Raw genomic sequence first — 16,703 nt, forward strand, 5'->3', positions numbered from 1 at the left:
TTACAAGGGCAAAGGGTTCGAAGGATTCAACCTCCGAGTGCATTATTTTATGTCTCCGTCGAGGAGTTGTGTCTGCTGCTCCCCTTTTGTTGGGGTTTGTTGACTTCTCTGGATTGGCGGCGCCGGTGCTCTTGATGAATCTCGGCAGTGCCTTGTTTTGTTCATTGGCGGGTTTTTCCCGCGTATTTTCTCTCTCTCTTCATTGGCGGGTTTTTTTCGCTTCTTTTCGCTCTTTTTTTTTCTTGCAGTTGGGGTTTGTTTTGTACTCCGTGTCTTTGTTTGAAACTCCTCGACTTTGCATCGCTGAGGCTACTTTGGTGTGCTTCGCCTCGTGGAGACTTGCTGCGTGTTGCTAGCCCTATTTTGTGAGGACCGACTTTTTTTGGAAGTTTGACTCTCGTGCACTCGAAAGCTGAACTTCGTGTCATTTGCCCTTGCAAGCGTAACATGTGATTTTCCCCTGTTGTCTAGGAAAAAAAATGTCAAATTGCCCCATGTGGAATAGGAAACCGAGGTTTCCCTGGTGCGAATGTTGATCGGGGATGCCCTTGTCTTCATTTGTGGAAGTGGCCTGTGGCAGGCGCCTTGTGCGATGTCTCCGATCATCTCTTGCTGTTCTTTGCAGTACGTGCCTCTTGGAAGGTGCACGCTGCTGAAGTCACTGGATGTTCGAGGAAGACTGTTGCATCGATGCTGAGTGATTCACTCAATTGTCCTTGTCTTTGGCTTCATAGGGGGTACCTCATCGTCGAACACCTCCCTTGTCAAAGTATAAGGAAATGGTCTGAGACAAGTTCTCAGGAAAGCGTGAACTCGCGCATCTCTCTTCGCCTGTGGGTCAATGTGCCCCTGTGAAGGATGACAAAGAAGACAATGCATTAGGCGATTATGCGGGGTGATATGTAGTAAGAAATATGTGGTGATCCCATGGGAAAATCCCTTTTTGTCCCGCACACAACCCATGGGGTGTCGCGTGTGGATGACATTTGTTTCCGGAAATCTAGTCATCACCACTCTGGAGTGGTTAGACCATGACTGAGGTCACATAAGCATGTTTTCCCTAATTGAGAGTAGGCATGCGCAGCCGTCCTAGGGAAGGCTCGAGGAGCCGGGTCCTATGAGGACAGGTGAGTCGAACAGGTCCAACAGAACTGATAGGGCGTCTTCGAGACTGTCCTAATGCTCCATTGAAGGATTTGTTCATGTCGGGAGCCCATTTGTGGGAATGCATTTGAATGAAAGCAACAGAGAGTTTAAAGAAAACTGCGCGTGTTGCCCCAGTATTCAATCAGCGACCCCAACGGAGGTGAATGAGATCCATTTTTTGATCGGAGGCATGATCGTGTTGGTATATCTTATGACTGAGGGTTGGGTCATGCTCTGTTTGTGGAGCTGTCACTTTCGGTCTTTGCAGTGGAAGGATTAGACTTGCTCCTCGAAGTATCGCTTGGATGAATTTGAATCCAAGTCGATTTTGGATTTCAAATGAGCCTGAAAGCAGTAAATGCGAGGTGTCAAAACCTAAAAGCAGTAAATGCCGGGCCGGAGCCCAAAAGCAGTAAATGCTGGGCTAGAGCCTGATGTAGGGCCGGAGCCCAATGCAGTAAATGCGGGCTTGATAGGAAAGTGCAAGAAATGTGAAAGCAAAGGTCAATGCTGAGGAATAGCGCAGAGCGTTGCAAAGCAGTGATGCTGATTTGCTTGCGGTCTTGCTCTGTGGAGCAAGGATAGGGACTTAGTGTTGAAATCCCAAGGAGCTGGATGAGAGACATTTGTTGTCTCAATTGTGGTCGCTCACTATTCAGGCTGCCTTCTTGTTGGGAATTTCCTGCAATGGAAGAAGGAAACAATAAAGGAGCATGAACTGTTTAAGATTTCAATGCAAGAGTGTAGGGAAACGAATTGGCCTGGTAGGCGTTGTGCGAGCGCACTGAGAGACATGCATTGATTCTTTGAGCGTGCATGCATGAGTTAGTGTGAACATGCTTGGACATGTATGAGGCACGCTTAATCGTCGGTAGATGCGTGGGGTCATGTGGAGAGATGTGCGTCCGATCATGCGGTGACACTCTCTGTTAGGAAGAAGTTAGTGTTGGTTAACTTCGCCTGGGAAGGTTGATCGGCCCTCGGGCCACAGCTCGTCTTGCCGTGAAGGAAGGGTGAAGGCCGCGAGTGGCCTGCCCGCGAAAGTGGGCACGACTCGCCTATCGTGCAGGGTTGGTGGCCGGGATGGACTCGGCTTCTGGTCACAGCGCATCTCGCTCTGGAGAAGTGAAGACCGCGGGTGGTCTACCCGCGAAGGTTGGCACGACTCGCCTGTCGTGCGGGGTGGGTGGCCGAGATGGACGGCTTGGTCATAGCACGCCTCGCCATGGAGAAGTGAAAACCGTGGGTGGTCTACCCGCGAAGGTTAGCACAACTCACTTGTCGTGCGGGACATGGTAGTTGCTGTGCAAATATTGGATACAGGCAATGTATGAGTTTTCAAAAGCTAACGTCGTTGCATTGATTTGATTCAAGTTCCCAGATTTACGAAGATGGTTCATTTGAAAAAGGGAACTTAAGCAATAAACCAATGCAATGTCCTAGTTTGTTTGAAAGCATGCATGCAGTGCAGAAAAGTAAAGTATATCTGTATCTATTACAATGTACATCGCTCATTGTAGAAAAACAACAAAAGGCCCGCCTAAAAGAAAACTAGGGGCCGACTCAAAGACCGGACTTTTGGTCGGTTGACGGCGTGAGGTTATTTTGGTCCAGCATGACGGTCCCTGTTTATGCATGGTTTCAGTGTTCTACTGGAAAAACCACTAACTAGGGATGGGGGCTCCCGATTCAAGGGGATCAATTCCTTGAAATCGAGCGAGGATCTTTGGGGGCCAGTTCGGTGGTAGAGCCAACTCGATCCGTTCCCTTACTCGGAACCTCTGACTAACCTAGCTTCCTAAATTGGTGCCCGTGGGATTTCAGGCATTTGGTACTTAGAATTCCGCTAGGATGATGCAATGCAAGTGCAGAAAAGTAAATGTGCATAAAGTAGATAAGCGAAAAATTGCGGGAAGCGGTAAATGAACATGCAAGCAAAGCAAACGGATCGAGCCTGAACCCACTAAGTGTGTCCCCAGTGGAGTCGCCAAGCTGTACGGACCCGAATGTGGACTCTCGTCGGGGCCCGCATGCGCGCTTTTGGATCGCGCGGCTTAGGAGTGTCCACGTTCCCGTGGGGATGCGTGACGGACACGCATGAGAGAAGGAGTCGCCACTTATCATTTTACGACCCGAAGGTCGAGGGCGGATAAGTTACTCGGGTCTAGGGGTATGGAACACCTAGTTGTTATTAAGGCATTGGTCTGTGCGGAACCGGAAAGTCCGTGTTCGGGGGTTCACGTTACGTGCGGGCTTATATCCCGCACGCCCTTTCGGTACTCTGGTTTGCTAGGCTTGCATTTTTGTTTTATTTACCGCATGAATTAGGGTGCACTCGACTTACAGAATGAATGTACAAAATAAAAATCCTTACAATGCTCTCGAAAATAATAAATACAAATTACAAATGGCCGAATTCCAATCGACTCGCGTTCGGTTATTATTCCACTCTAACTCACCGTGAGTTTAGGGAAAAGACCGAAGAACTGAAATTCAATGGACACTCTCACTGAATAGGGCGTTGGACCCTGTGAGTGTTGATTAGGGCGTTGGACCCTGTGATCGATGATTAGGGTGTTGAACCCTAATATTATTCGGCCTAGGGATCAGGCTCGACCCGCATGGCAAACAGGTGCGGAAAGATAACACGCAACATGTTAATAACAGATAAGGTGTTTTGTATTCACCGAATGTACGTGGATTAACAAGTTTATTAATCCAAGAGTGTTTTTGCAAGCAAATGCCATATGCTAAGCAATCAAACACGTGCCAATGTTTTAGTATTCTGCTTTTGTTGGAAATTTGGAAAAGAGAATCGAATCTCATGCGTGTGGATTGCTTTTATAGTGATTCGGTGTTGTGACATTGAATTACCACTGAATTGATCCAAACTTGTATTTTGACTCTAAATTTGGAACCTAGAGTTCCGCCTAACCATTTTCTAGGATTTGGTTAAGTTGAGTGAAATAATTAGTCCGATAATTGTATTTTGATACAGAATACCCAACTGACATCTTAAACAGCGCTAGGATGACGGCAAATCACGAAATGATGTTCTTGCCCTTGATTTGAAAATTTGTTTTCAGAAAAGGAGAACAACACAATAAGGATTTGAAAGTATGAGGGTTTTGAAAAGGGCATTAACACCGTTTTGTAATTCGTCGACGCGAGTTACAAATTAATGTCCAATTCGTGCAAAGTTGTTTAAATTGAATGAATTAACCTTGTGAACGTCCCGATTAACCCGTTCGTGGAATTAATGCTTAAGGTTATTGCCGAATACTTTAATTGTGAAAACGATTCGTGATTCGACGACCAACACGAATCCGTAAGGATCGAGGATATTTGGTCCAATGACCGAAACCACCCTCGTAACCGAATGGACCCGAATGAGTCAACGATACCCGAATCCATGCATGCTTTGTTTTGAAAAGACATGTAAACGATGTTTTAACATGGAAATCGTGGAAATATCGAAATTACAATTTCATACAATCCGATAAATGAATTAAACTCGAAATAAGGAAATCATTCTTGATCCAAAAAGGCCAAGAAGCCCTCGGCTTCACCTTGTCAAAGATGGCCGAATACTCTCATGGCTCGATTCAAATAAAAAATAATTTCCTTGTCTTGGTTTAATCATTTTTCGCATGCTCAAACATCAAACATGATGAATAACACGTTTTTGACAAAAGCCGGTATTACCATGATTTGATTAACTCATTTAAACATGCAAACATTCACAAACATGTTATTTAAGGAATCGATAAAATAATACCGGCTTCATGCATGCAAGAACAACAAAATAAACTCGAAAACTAACTTGGATCGGGCTAAGGAGACCAATCTTAACCCGAAAAGAGCAACTTAAGTCTCGGCCATCCCATTTAGAGACTTGGCCGTGAGCTTGCTTGCCATTTCCGGGTCGGGATGGTCTTCCAAACGACAATCCAAACCTTTTTCCGACATGCTAACAAGTTATAAAGTGGTAAACATGCATAACATAACATAAAAGTGTATAAAAATTAAGTCTTGCAAGTTAAGTATGCATAAAATACCATAATACTCCATAGCCATGCAATAAATGTAAAAAACCCTAACTCCTCTAAGTCAAGAGTGATTTACCTAGCCTCGGGATACGAGGAAAGAGTTGGGGAAGTGTTCGAGAGTCGGGTGACTCGGTTGAACGCTTGAAAGAGTGCTCGGGTGCAAGGGCATGTACTTTCGGGAGGCTAGGCGCACGGGCGTACGGCTGGAGGGCACCCGGGAGGCGCGTGGGAGGCGTCAGGCACGCGGGGCGCGCTGGCAGGTGTGCGGGCGCGCGGCTCTGCGCGCGGCGTGCGCGCGGGCAGGTGCGCGGGGGCGCGGCTCTGCGCGCGCGCAGAGCAGGTGCGCGGGGGCGCGGCTCTGCGCGCGGCGTGCGCGCGGGCAGGTGCGCGGGCGCGCGGCTCTGCGCGCGGCGTGCGCGCGGGCAGGACGTGCACGGGTGCACTAGCTAGTGCACGGCTGGCACTATTCACCCGAGAGTGACGATTCTTCACCCGAAATGCTCTAAATTATCTGAAACAATAATTTAAAGATTTCAAATGGAAAAACCAACTTCATCAATGAACTCCATGGGTCCAAAATGAGTGGGATATGAAGTTTGAGAATTTTTGAGCTTAAGTCGGGATGATGAACATCCGCTTCCGACTTAAGAACTCAAGGCTCTCTTTGGATCATTTCGGTTCTCTTTTCTTTTCCTTCTAAGTGCTGAAGTTTTCTGGTTCTTGAGTGTTCTTGGTTATGGAGTTTGAGAGGATTTCTTGAAGGAGAAAGGTTGGAGAGAGTGTGTAAGAGGAGAAGTGATTATCTTAATCACTTTTGGGCCATTTATAGGCAGAACTAATGACACAATTAGTGAAACAAAGCATCATTAGTAGGCATGCTTAGGATGGACGGTTTGCTTAAGGAAATATCTAGCCCTATCCTCTTCCATTTGCATTAATGAAGAAGAGATCAAAGCATTAAATGGCATTGAAGAAGAGTTGGAGTGTTGTCTTCAAACTCTTTGGATATTTTGGCTAAGAATGCAAGTTGGCTTCTTGCATTGAAGAAGAAGAAGAAGCTTCTAGAGCAAAGGGGTGACTCATCTTGGGTAGTCCATGGGTCCCACGATCGAATAGGAGAAACCGGGAAAAAGCTCGAGTCTCGATTGATCGCGCATTCGAAGTTCGTGGTTTGAATTGAACGTCGAATTATCGATACACGCGAGGAAACGGATTTAATGAGTCCAAGATTGACATTTTCCGTGAGGAATTGCCAAATATCTGTATGAGACTCGGAAGCCGGTTTTTCTCATTTTATGCATTCAGAGCGAGGTTATCCACTTCTGACAACATATCTTGTATCTGTATCCCACGTCGATCATTTTGACACAAATTGTCAAATTACGTGGGCACTTGTCCCTTAAGCCGGTAAATGCAAATATGGAGCCGGAGATATCCTAAGAGGCCGAAATTGGATTTCTCAGATTGCTTTCTGAGTTTCTTGGGCGATCCGGAGATTACTGTGATCTCTGTTTGCTGAGATTGGGCCTCTAGGGATATGAAAAGTGCATCTAAGACCCTTAAAGCACTGCTCGAGGGGTCTAGATGAGTTGTGTGATTCATTCCGACGATTCCACATTGAGCCTTGAGAAGGCTAGCATTGTGTAAGGTAAGCATCCGGCGTCAAGTTTCCCCAAAGAGGACCTCCGGATATAGATCTTCACTGAAAATGGCTTTTTGTGCTCCTCGGAGGTTACTCGGGAAACCGTGAAGGGTTTTGCTGTCTGTTTTGCCCAATTGCGAATGTCCGCTGGAGTTTTCAGGGCAATGTAGTGTGAACTTCGTTTGCCGTAATTCCATCAGACCATTCTCCGGTTACGCTCTTCCGAAGAAGGGTATGCCCGTTTTGTCGTTCGGAAGTCATTCAGAGTGTCTGTATGGCTTCTAAAAGACAATATGAAGCACTGCTCGTGCTCTGTATGATTGAGGGGCATGGCCGCATCTGATATTTGGAATTAACTTTTCTCTGAGAAACCGGCATTTTTGGACTTCCACTGAAAAGTTGTCTGTATACAGATATAGAGCAGATGATTTGCAAAATGCCTTTGGGGACACTTTTCATCTGTTTGGCAGTGGAGTGGATTTTTGGAGTCCAATATTGGCTATCTTCCGATGATCGAGCGAACTATCGGAAAATAGAATTGTCCGTGTGATATACTGAAAATGCCGGTTTTGGATATTGCTGAGCTCTCTAGTCACTCTGTTGCTCCTTGATGACCCCTGGAGTCCTTCTGTCATATGCATGTGTCATTTGCCCGATTTTGCCGACTTGAGGATGAATAGTGATTTTCTGCTCTGTTAAGTCGTTTTTCTGTATTCTGCTCAAGTCGTAGCATTGTTTGCTATTGATGGACATTGTTTGACTTGTGGACCAAAATGGGGTGCTGACAATCGAACAAGAGGTCCAACGCCTCCTAATCCACCGAGCGCGTGCAACCCGAGTGGGGAATGGGATCTAGTCTCGATTCACCGTCACACTCCGAATGCGGCCTATGTGGAAGGCAAATTTAGATATCACCCGGGAACTCGATCGGTCCATCGGATACAGCGGGAACCAACCGGTTCTCCTGCAAACCGTTGGATCGATCGGACCTGACCCCCGGCTCTTTGAGCCCGCGTTGCCTTAATTTGCTTATCGGTCGTTCAAAATACACGGTGAGTCGGAGTGGAATATTGGCCCAATGCAAACCGATCGGGATCCATTTACTCATTCAGTTGTACTTTGTAATTGTTCGAGAGAACATTATGAGAATTCTATTTGTATGTTCATTCATCTACTTGTAAGGATCCCCGATCAGTGAGCGAGAGGTCTGAGTGCCGGATCGGTTAAGTTGGTCTATTGCCACCAAAGGGTGAGTAAGCTCGGATACTCGTGGTTTCGGTTCACGCAGGGATTCGACCATCGCGGTTCGATGAACTGTAACGCTAAGATAGTGAACCGACTCCTCGATGCACAAGCCTACTCATCTTTCGAACTTTTGGCCCAACTTGATCAATTCATCGAATTTACGGTGTCAAAACGGGCGAGTCGAGCGCAACTCTAAATCATGCGGTAAATAAACAAAATGGCAAGCCTAGCAAGCTAGAGTACCGAAAGGGTATGCGGGATATAGGCCCGCACGTAATAGAACCCCCGAATTCGGAATTTCCAGTTCCGCACGACCATTGCCTTAGCATTTAGGTGTACCCCGTACCCCTAGACCCGGGTAACTTGCCGACCCTCGACCTTCGGGTCGTAAAATGGCAAGTGGCGACTCCTTCTCACGTGCGTCCGTCGCGTGTCCCCGGGAAGGTTGACACTCCCAACCCACATTGCTTAGGCTTCGCGCATGCGTGCCCCAACGAGATGAAATTCGGGTGCGCACACATGCATTGGCACTAACATAGGTATAGTTCTTGGCATTGGGGCAGGAGTATGAAGCGGCATTGAGGCATGAAATAGAGGTGAAGGAGCTGCCTGTGTTAGAGGCCTCCGTGGGGGTGGCCTCAGACATTTTTGGTTGTTTCTCTGCAGGTTCCGGCCTGGTGTCGGGATGAAAACTGGTATGCTCTCACTTGGTTGTCCTTTGCATTTTCTTTTGTTGTTTTCTGCTTCTTCTCTCTAACAGTTGTCCCAGTACATCTAGTCTTGTTATGGTATGTGTTTCCACACTTCGAGCATTTAGTAGCCTTGTACTTTCTCTTGGCCTTAAATGGATTGGGTGCTACATCTTTCTTCTTATCCCTTTTAATTTTGGGCCTTCCACCACCCCTCACGTACTGTGGTGGCAAGATTGGATCTAGCCTCCTGACGCAGCGCGGATCACGGTTTCTCTCGCCTAAATCTGTTTTAGACTCAAAGGGAATAGAACACGGCTAAACCCTAACGATATCCTGAAAAGAAAGAGTTATGACAAACTCAAAGTATTATTCATCAATAGGTGTTTCTAAGGTCCCCTTACAATGAGATTAATAGCCTATATATAGAGGGAACATACCTCCCTTGACTCTAGAATAGGAAACTGACATCTATACTTCTCAAGATTACCTTCCTATAATGGGACAAAGAAATAATCTGAAATAGGAAACTTCAGACTCCTGACTCAAACTAAAATTGCAAGTAATATCTAATTCTAAATATATTTAATATCTAAATTAAATATACTACCTAATTAAGATAATAATATTCCCAATCTATGGATCAAGACATCTCATCTTCCCCTTCCACATCACGAGAATATTTCCTTGATATATCCAAGATATGCTTCTTTAGACTTGGGCTTGTTGATACAGATATGGGCTGAAAATTCTCCGCGTCATTCTCCCCCACTTGTGAAAAGCTCGTCCTCGAGCTTTCGATGTGCTTTGAGTATTGTAGTCACCATAAAGTTGAATCGCTCGTATGGATGGATCTTGATTCACCACAACTTCAAATTCCATATGTGGAAATGTTAATACCGATGACACATTTGGGAACTTCTCTTCAAAATATGAATTCTTCACAATCAATATAGGCAACTCATGTGATTCTATAGTTAACTCGCTCTTCACCTCGATATCATCTTCCTTTTTAGGACTCTCAACAATCTTGGAAACTTTCTTAATTTTCTCCTCCTTGCAATCGATTGGCATTGGTCTCTCGTCTTCCTTTTCGTTTCCATGGTTACGGTTCGAAATTTTCTCTTCTATCACTAGATGAATATTCGCCTTATCACTAAGATTTACCTTAGCCCTTTCATGATGATGTTTGGCAAAATTAGCAAAATTTTCTCGAGTTTCTGTTCTAATTTGTTCCTTGAATTGCAATTCGGCCTTAAAAGCTAAGTTGCAAGCTTCAAATAAAGTCGAAATCACCTTGTACCCCATTCTTTCTCGTATTTCGGGATTTAGACCTTCAAGATAGCGATTGATTTTGATATCTTCACTTTCCACTAGTAAAACACATTCAGCCAAGTGAAAGAATTCCAAGGTATACTCTTCAACCGTCCGACTTCGTTGAGAACATTGCTGGTATAATTGAAACAAGTACTCTTCATACTCCAAGGATAGAAATCTCACTTTTAGAAATCTCTTCATACGTCTCCATGTAAAAACTGGATCTTTGCCATCTCGAACACGATCTTGTTGCAATCTTTCCCACCAAGTAGAAGCTTTACCTCTTAAGCGATAAACCACCCGATCTACTCGGCTTCCGTTATCAGGGATATCATAGTAATCTAAGAAACAATCCACATCGGAAATCCACTCTAGAAAATCCTCGTCACTTCTTCCATCAAAAATAGGAATTCTGCTGGGATGGTTATCTCCAGGATCCCATTGAAATCTTCCGCTGTCACAATAATTCACAACTTGATCGTATCCTCCATCTTGATATGGTCCAGCATCGACTCGGAGTGTACGATTGGTCGAAACGTGTCGAACAATAGGCTCTTCACGAGGAACAACTCGATATGTCCGACGTCCGTCTTCTGCGTTTTGACCAGCACGCAAGCCTAGAGCACTAAGCATGACACGCAGCTCCTCAAACCTCTGGTCTAGCCTCCGCTCCAACCTCTGTTCGAATGTCTGTTCCATCCTTTCAATCCTCTGCTCTCGTGCTTGAATCGCTTCCACCTCTTGCTCTTCGGCATTAGAGTGGTTGTGAATTGCCTCATCCACCATGATCAGATTTAGGCAACTCCTACTCTGATACCAACTGACGCAGCGCGGATCACGGTTTCTCGCGTCTAAATCTGAATTTAGACTCGAAAGAAATAGAATACGGCTAAACCCTAACGATATCCTAAAAAGAAAAAGTTATGACAAACTCAAAGTATCATTTATCAATAGGTGTTTCTGAGGTCCCCTTACAATGAGATTAATAGCCTATATATAGAGGGAACACGCCTCCCTTGACTCTAGAATAGGAAACTGACATCTATACTCCTCAAGATTACCTTCCTAAATGGGACAAAGAAATAATCTGAAATAGGAAACTTCAGACTCCTGACTCAAACTAAAATTGCAAGTAATATCTAATTCTAAATATATTTATATCTAAATTAAATATACTACCTAATTAAGATAATAATATTCCCAATCTATGGATCAAGACATCTCATCTTCCCCTTCCACATCACGCAAATATTTCCTTAATATATCCAAGATATGCTTCTTTGGGCTTGGGCTTGTTGATACAGATATGGGCTGAAAATCCTCCGCGTCACCTCCTCTTTTCCCATTGTGCCTGTCCTCTCAATGGATGAATGAAGGGTGTGTAGATGGACTGCCATGTTTCTTTGGAGAAGTATGCATGGACAAACAATTCAGGCTGCAACCCATTATGACATATGCAAGCCACTGCATGACAACAAGGAATGTCACTAAGATCCCACTCTCTGCAAGAACAACTCTTCTCATTCAAGTCAACTACAAATTTGTCACTTGGACTGTAAATGTGCAGCACTTGAAACATTGAGCCACCATGATCCCCCACCCACATTGGATGCCACTTGTTAGCATGTTTCTTAGCATCTTCTAGCTTGGTCTGAGCTGTTGGAGTGATTGGACCATGGTAACTTTCAATTTCTCTCATAGAATTCATTCATCTTCATAGTCAGGTATTATCTGATATCTTCCAACATTGTGATGATTGGTTTGCCTCTAAACTTGACTATGGCTGCATTCTCTGATTTCTCTCCTAGAATAGTTTCTGACGCATCATTCTCTGAGGAAATATTTATACCAACATTAGCTCTCCACTTTGACTTTCTCTGTCTCGAAGACTCGGCTACATTACTTGCAACCTTATCTACAAATTGAAATGCTTCTATGAAAAATTCCTCTTCATCATCCTCATTCTCCACATACTCCTCATACTCCTTTTATCCAGGTCGTATGTTTCATCCTCACTCCCATCAGAATCAGTCTCATATCCTCCATCCGATCGATCATTCTCCTTTGACATTGTCTGACATTTAAATAAAGAAACAAATAAGGGATTGAATAAACAAAGACAAAACAATAGCATGCTGCCCAACATCGTAAAGACAAGCATGGTCCACAACTAAAAAAAATGTTTACTTTCTTTTTTCTTGTCGACCTACCAGCCAACATATAAATGCCAAAACGACAAACAAACCGAACAAAAACCAACATCAGTGGTCCACAACCACTGATCAGCATGAGGAAGTCTATTTGCGATCTTCTTTGGCAGGATAACAACAACGTCATACCATTGTAACCTTTATGAATGCAAAATCGCGCTCGATTGAACCTTCTCTCTGTTTGATTCTCAGGTTAGCTAGGAAAATTCCTTTTTCAGTTCCGCAATTAGGTTTGACAGATTTTTGGGGCTGATTTTCGCACCTTTGAACACCAAGATTGACTCATATTGAGGAAGCCGACGTCGTTTCGATGCTGCCAAGGGAAGCTGCCAAACACTGTCGTTTTTCCGTGGCTAAGAAGCATGGAACGGCGTCGCTTTTGTTCGAGGGAGTATGTTGCCAAACGACTTCACTGTTTACATGGCTAGGACGAAGAAGCACAGCGCCGTTTTTGTTTTTCGGTGTGCAGGTTGCAAAACGACTTCATTTCGGTACCTACGTGGCATGACTTTGACGTTGTTTGAGCCAACTCAGCTTTCACGTCAGCTTTCCGTTCAATCACTTAACGATAGGACCAAACTGTTAGACGGAATTGAAATTGAGGGATCAAATTCCCGTTTTTGAAAATTCAAGTACTCAAGTGGTGACTATTGAAAAATTGAAGGACTAAACTGTTAGTGGACTCTTTTAGAAACCCTTAAAACACAAGTGCTTCAACCTAAACTCTCCCTTCTCTCCTCGATCCTTAGGCCTCGGCCTTAACTCTCAGCTCTCTTCGTTTTCACATGCCTCAACATCCCTCCTCATGCCCTTCAATCTCAACTCTCTTCGTTCTCACATGCCTAACAAACATTTGATTAAGCATCAATATATTATTAACGATGTTAGATGAACAGTTAATTGTATATGTGGGTAGGCATATTGATGAAGTGAACGGCTTACAAGAAAATCCTGATAGAGTTGCCTTGGCCGGGATGCCTAAACCAATCCATTTAACCGTCTAGGTAGTGCATTGTTCATCCCCCATGTCCCGCTATTCTGGGTTTTCGCCTACTCGGTTCAACTAGCTGGGTCTGGTTTCAAAACAGTGTAGTGAAACTTCTGGTGCATGATCATACTTGCAAAACTTACCATACATGAAGCAGCACCTTCTTTCAGCAGCATTATGAATAAAAGCACCCAAAGTTTTCTTCAAAAACTCCAGGCAGGCAGGCAAAACAGAATCTCAGCAGCCACGGCCAAATTTTAATAAATAATACGGGGCCGTGATTCACAACTTTATTGCCAACTATTCTTTGGGTAAAATGCTGCCTTTCTCTACAACAGACACAATCTAGTAAAACAGGAAAACTAACTACTAATGAGGAAGTAACATAATTTACTCGCTGCTAGGCTGCTGAATGCATCTAGGTGGATTGATAAATGGTACACACAGAACCCAGCAATTCTCAAAATTTATACTGCCAGCTACCTAGCAACAGGAACCAATGGCCTAGGATGAATCTGTCAAAACGAAAAAGAAATCGAAAAGAATTGAGTAGTTACACTGACTGAGCTATCGATGACCTGAACTGGTAAAGCTACAAACTTGCAACACGATGATGATGATTCCAGTTTTGCGATACTCTGGGAGACCTTCAAGATCATTTTAACCTTTCATTTCCCAAATACAACGAGATAACCCAACTGATATATTGTATGTACACAATAGAAGGCCAGTGTATGGTGGGTTGGGTCATTCACATCACAGCAGACGCAGTACGGCGGTGATCAGGTAGCATGTTATTAAATTTGCCAGAAGGCTGTCTTCCCTTGAAGCTGCCATATCTAGCTGGTTTCACCTGAAACAGAGAGCCCAGCATGCTCTCCATATTTTGCACTGTATACTTGGCATACTTGCTTGAGCTCTGGTCTTTCTCGACTAACGGCCCGTAATTCTGCATGAAGCTCCTGTATACAGGAACAACTGCTTGCACAATCTGCTGGCAGGTCCTCTCCCTTAAGTCCTTCTCCAAGATGACCCAGTTCGACTGCTTCGAGTACAAGGAATCGAACGCTTCATTGAAATTCTTCAGCCGTTTCTTGACTAGATCCCGTGCAGTTGCCCGTCCACCCGAGAAAAGAATCAGGCCTTCCCGACTTAAATGACCGGGAAGCAGCCCCCAACTTTCCTTCAGGAAAACTGTCATGTAGTAATCCTTGGACTGTTCGTGCTCCCTCAACCATGAATCTCCCAATAGCTCTCCAAGCTTTGTCCCCTTCAATTGCTTAAACAAATGCCAGTGGTTGTTCATCATGAAGAAGCTCGCGAGTGTGCTGTCCTCGTATGCCTTCATCCAAGACTCTAGATTCAGTTCAATAGCTGTGATGATCTTTAGAATCTCAGTTATAAGGAACCTCTCCTGGAACTTCTCATGCTTCCAGCTCCGATGTATAACCAAAACCTGGGTCAAGATCGGCTTGTAGTCGTCCCCAAGCAGTCTATTGCAGTAGTCAGTCACAAAGCTCACCAATCTTGGGACACACCCATCTGTCGGAGGTGGAGACTGCCTTTGCAGCTCAACCTGTACCAAAAGCTCCCAGAAGATCTCACTCGCTCCATCAATTACCCTCTTTATGAGCTCCCTTGTCAGATTCTGAATCTCAGCACAAGCTGCTCCACCAAAAAGCCGATTAAAATCCAACCTCAATTGGTTCAAAGATGTGAATATATCCAATAACTTGAGGAGCTTGACTGGGTCCTTCTTACTCTCCGTGACAGTTCTCCCGAATTGAAGAAATGCGAGAATACCAGCTTGAGCAGCTATCCTTGCGAAGCAACCCATCCAAACATCCATGCCAAAACGTTCAAATACATCATTGCACAGCTTATACTCTGCCTCAAACAAGTGCTTCACCGCAAACTCGAGATGCTTCCCCCATTGCGCTATATACCCCTCTATGCTCTGAACATCGTTAAACTCGGATATTGATATTTCAAGATAATCCAAATTGAGCTCCTGCAAGCTTGCCCTCACATTGGAGCTACGGACTTCAACATAAATTGATATGCACCTCTCAAGCCTCTTGTTTGCAATCAACCTTCCAAGGATGGCCTGCAACTTTTGAATAACCGTGACAGGCAAGGGCGATGGAGCAATACAAGCTGGCTCATTGGGAGAAGATGAAGATGACATTGGTAGAGGAACACTGTGTTCTGTCAGGAGCCGACGGAATTCACCTTCTAACTTATCAAGGGCGGCATTCAATAGCCCCCCATCGAGATGGGTCCGTTTCTCATTGCTTTGAAAATCCCCAAGACCCTGCAGGGATTTCTTCAGACTAGAGAGGTACCGAGAATCAGCCATCGTATTATCCCCCAGATACTCAACTATGTCCTCCAACCACTGAATCGCCAACCCACAATTATCCCCAAGAAACCTCAGAGCCTCCTCAAGGCGTTTCAACACCGACAAGTACCCAGGCAGATCATTTCGCGGGTCTGACAACAGCATCTTCTCAAGGCCATGGACGGCATCGAACACCTTAAGCACGGCTGCAGCAGGGCCCACCGCCCGGTTAATATGGCCCCCAACAGCAACCAGGGCATCCTTATCAGCACGAATCGGCCGGACCACCGACTCCAAGGATGGCAGCCTCTGGTTAATCTCGGCCAATCTGGGGCCCGCTCTGTCTAGCGCTGAAGTTAGGGCTTTTGACTTCTCTAAGCTTAGCATCAGAGTCTTCCTCGCAGCTATCAAATTCTCAATCCCCTTAGTATCCTCTGACACAGAATCGGCCATGAATCCGTAAACCGACTTCTCCCAACACCTAGACAGATGATAGCACCGGCAAGTCACCGCCTTTTCGCTTGATCGCAGAGAGATCTACAACCCCTTCAACCCTAATTAGAACTTAAAGCAGTTGCATTCACAAAATTGAAACAGCTATCGAGTATTGCTTCCCGGGTTGGACCATCAGCGGACGATTGCGGATCAAAGCACGGAGTAATTAAGCCAGAATCGACGAATTACGAAACCCTAAAAGGAGAAGCTATCACCTCAGTCCATTCACTTCAGTTGGGCGACAACACGGCGGCGGCGGAAGCTGTAGAACTCGCGTTACAGATCATAGACCTACCGCCGGGAGTGAGCAGAGAGAGAGAGAGAGAAGTAGACGAACAGCCAGCCAGTGAGCTAACAATTAATGACGCAGAGGAGAGAAACTCGGAAAGAGTAGAAAAGCCAGCCGAAAGCAAACATGGCTGTGCAAAAGCAATTGGAAAAAATCTGATTCCCCCCCCGAAGTTTCAACCTTGATCTATTTTGCACCTTGAAGGTATCTTTTTTCAATTAAGGGGGATTAAAAAAAAAGTGTTTGCTGGGGTTGTGGGCTATGGCATCAGAGCTAAATCCCCACCCTCCTC

The 16,703-nt window shown here is 45.0% G+C and overlaps 1 protein-coding gene across 1 annotated transcript; it reads right to left on the reverse strand.

The window, feature by feature from the left end:
• Positions 1-13,519: 13,519 nt before the first annotated feature.
• On the reverse strand, positions 13,520-16,575 carry LOC116200707 (exocyst complex component EXO70A1). The gene has a single exon (XM_031531561.1). It carries the CDS (start codon positions 16,078-16,080, stop codon positions 14,038-14,040), a length of 2,043 nt encoding a protein of 680 aa, XP_031387421.1. The 5' UTR covers positions 16,081-16,575; the 3' UTR covers positions 13,520-14,037.
• Positions 16,576-16,703: the final 128 nt, after the last annotated feature.

This window comes from Punica granatum, chromosome 3, assembly GCF_007655135.1.
Source record: "Punica granatum isolate Tunisia-2019 chromosome 3, ASM765513v2, whole genome shotgun sequence".
NCBI classification, from domain to species: domain Eukaryota; kingdom Viridiplantae; phylum Streptophyta; class Magnoliopsida; order Myrtales; family Lythraceae; genus Punica; species Punica granatum.

Excerpts from the sequence above, each read along its gene's own strand:
- LOC116200707 (XM_031531561.1), bottom strand. The coding sequence starts at position 16,080 with ATGGCCGATTCTGTGTCAGAGGATACTAAGGGGATTGAGAATTTGATA.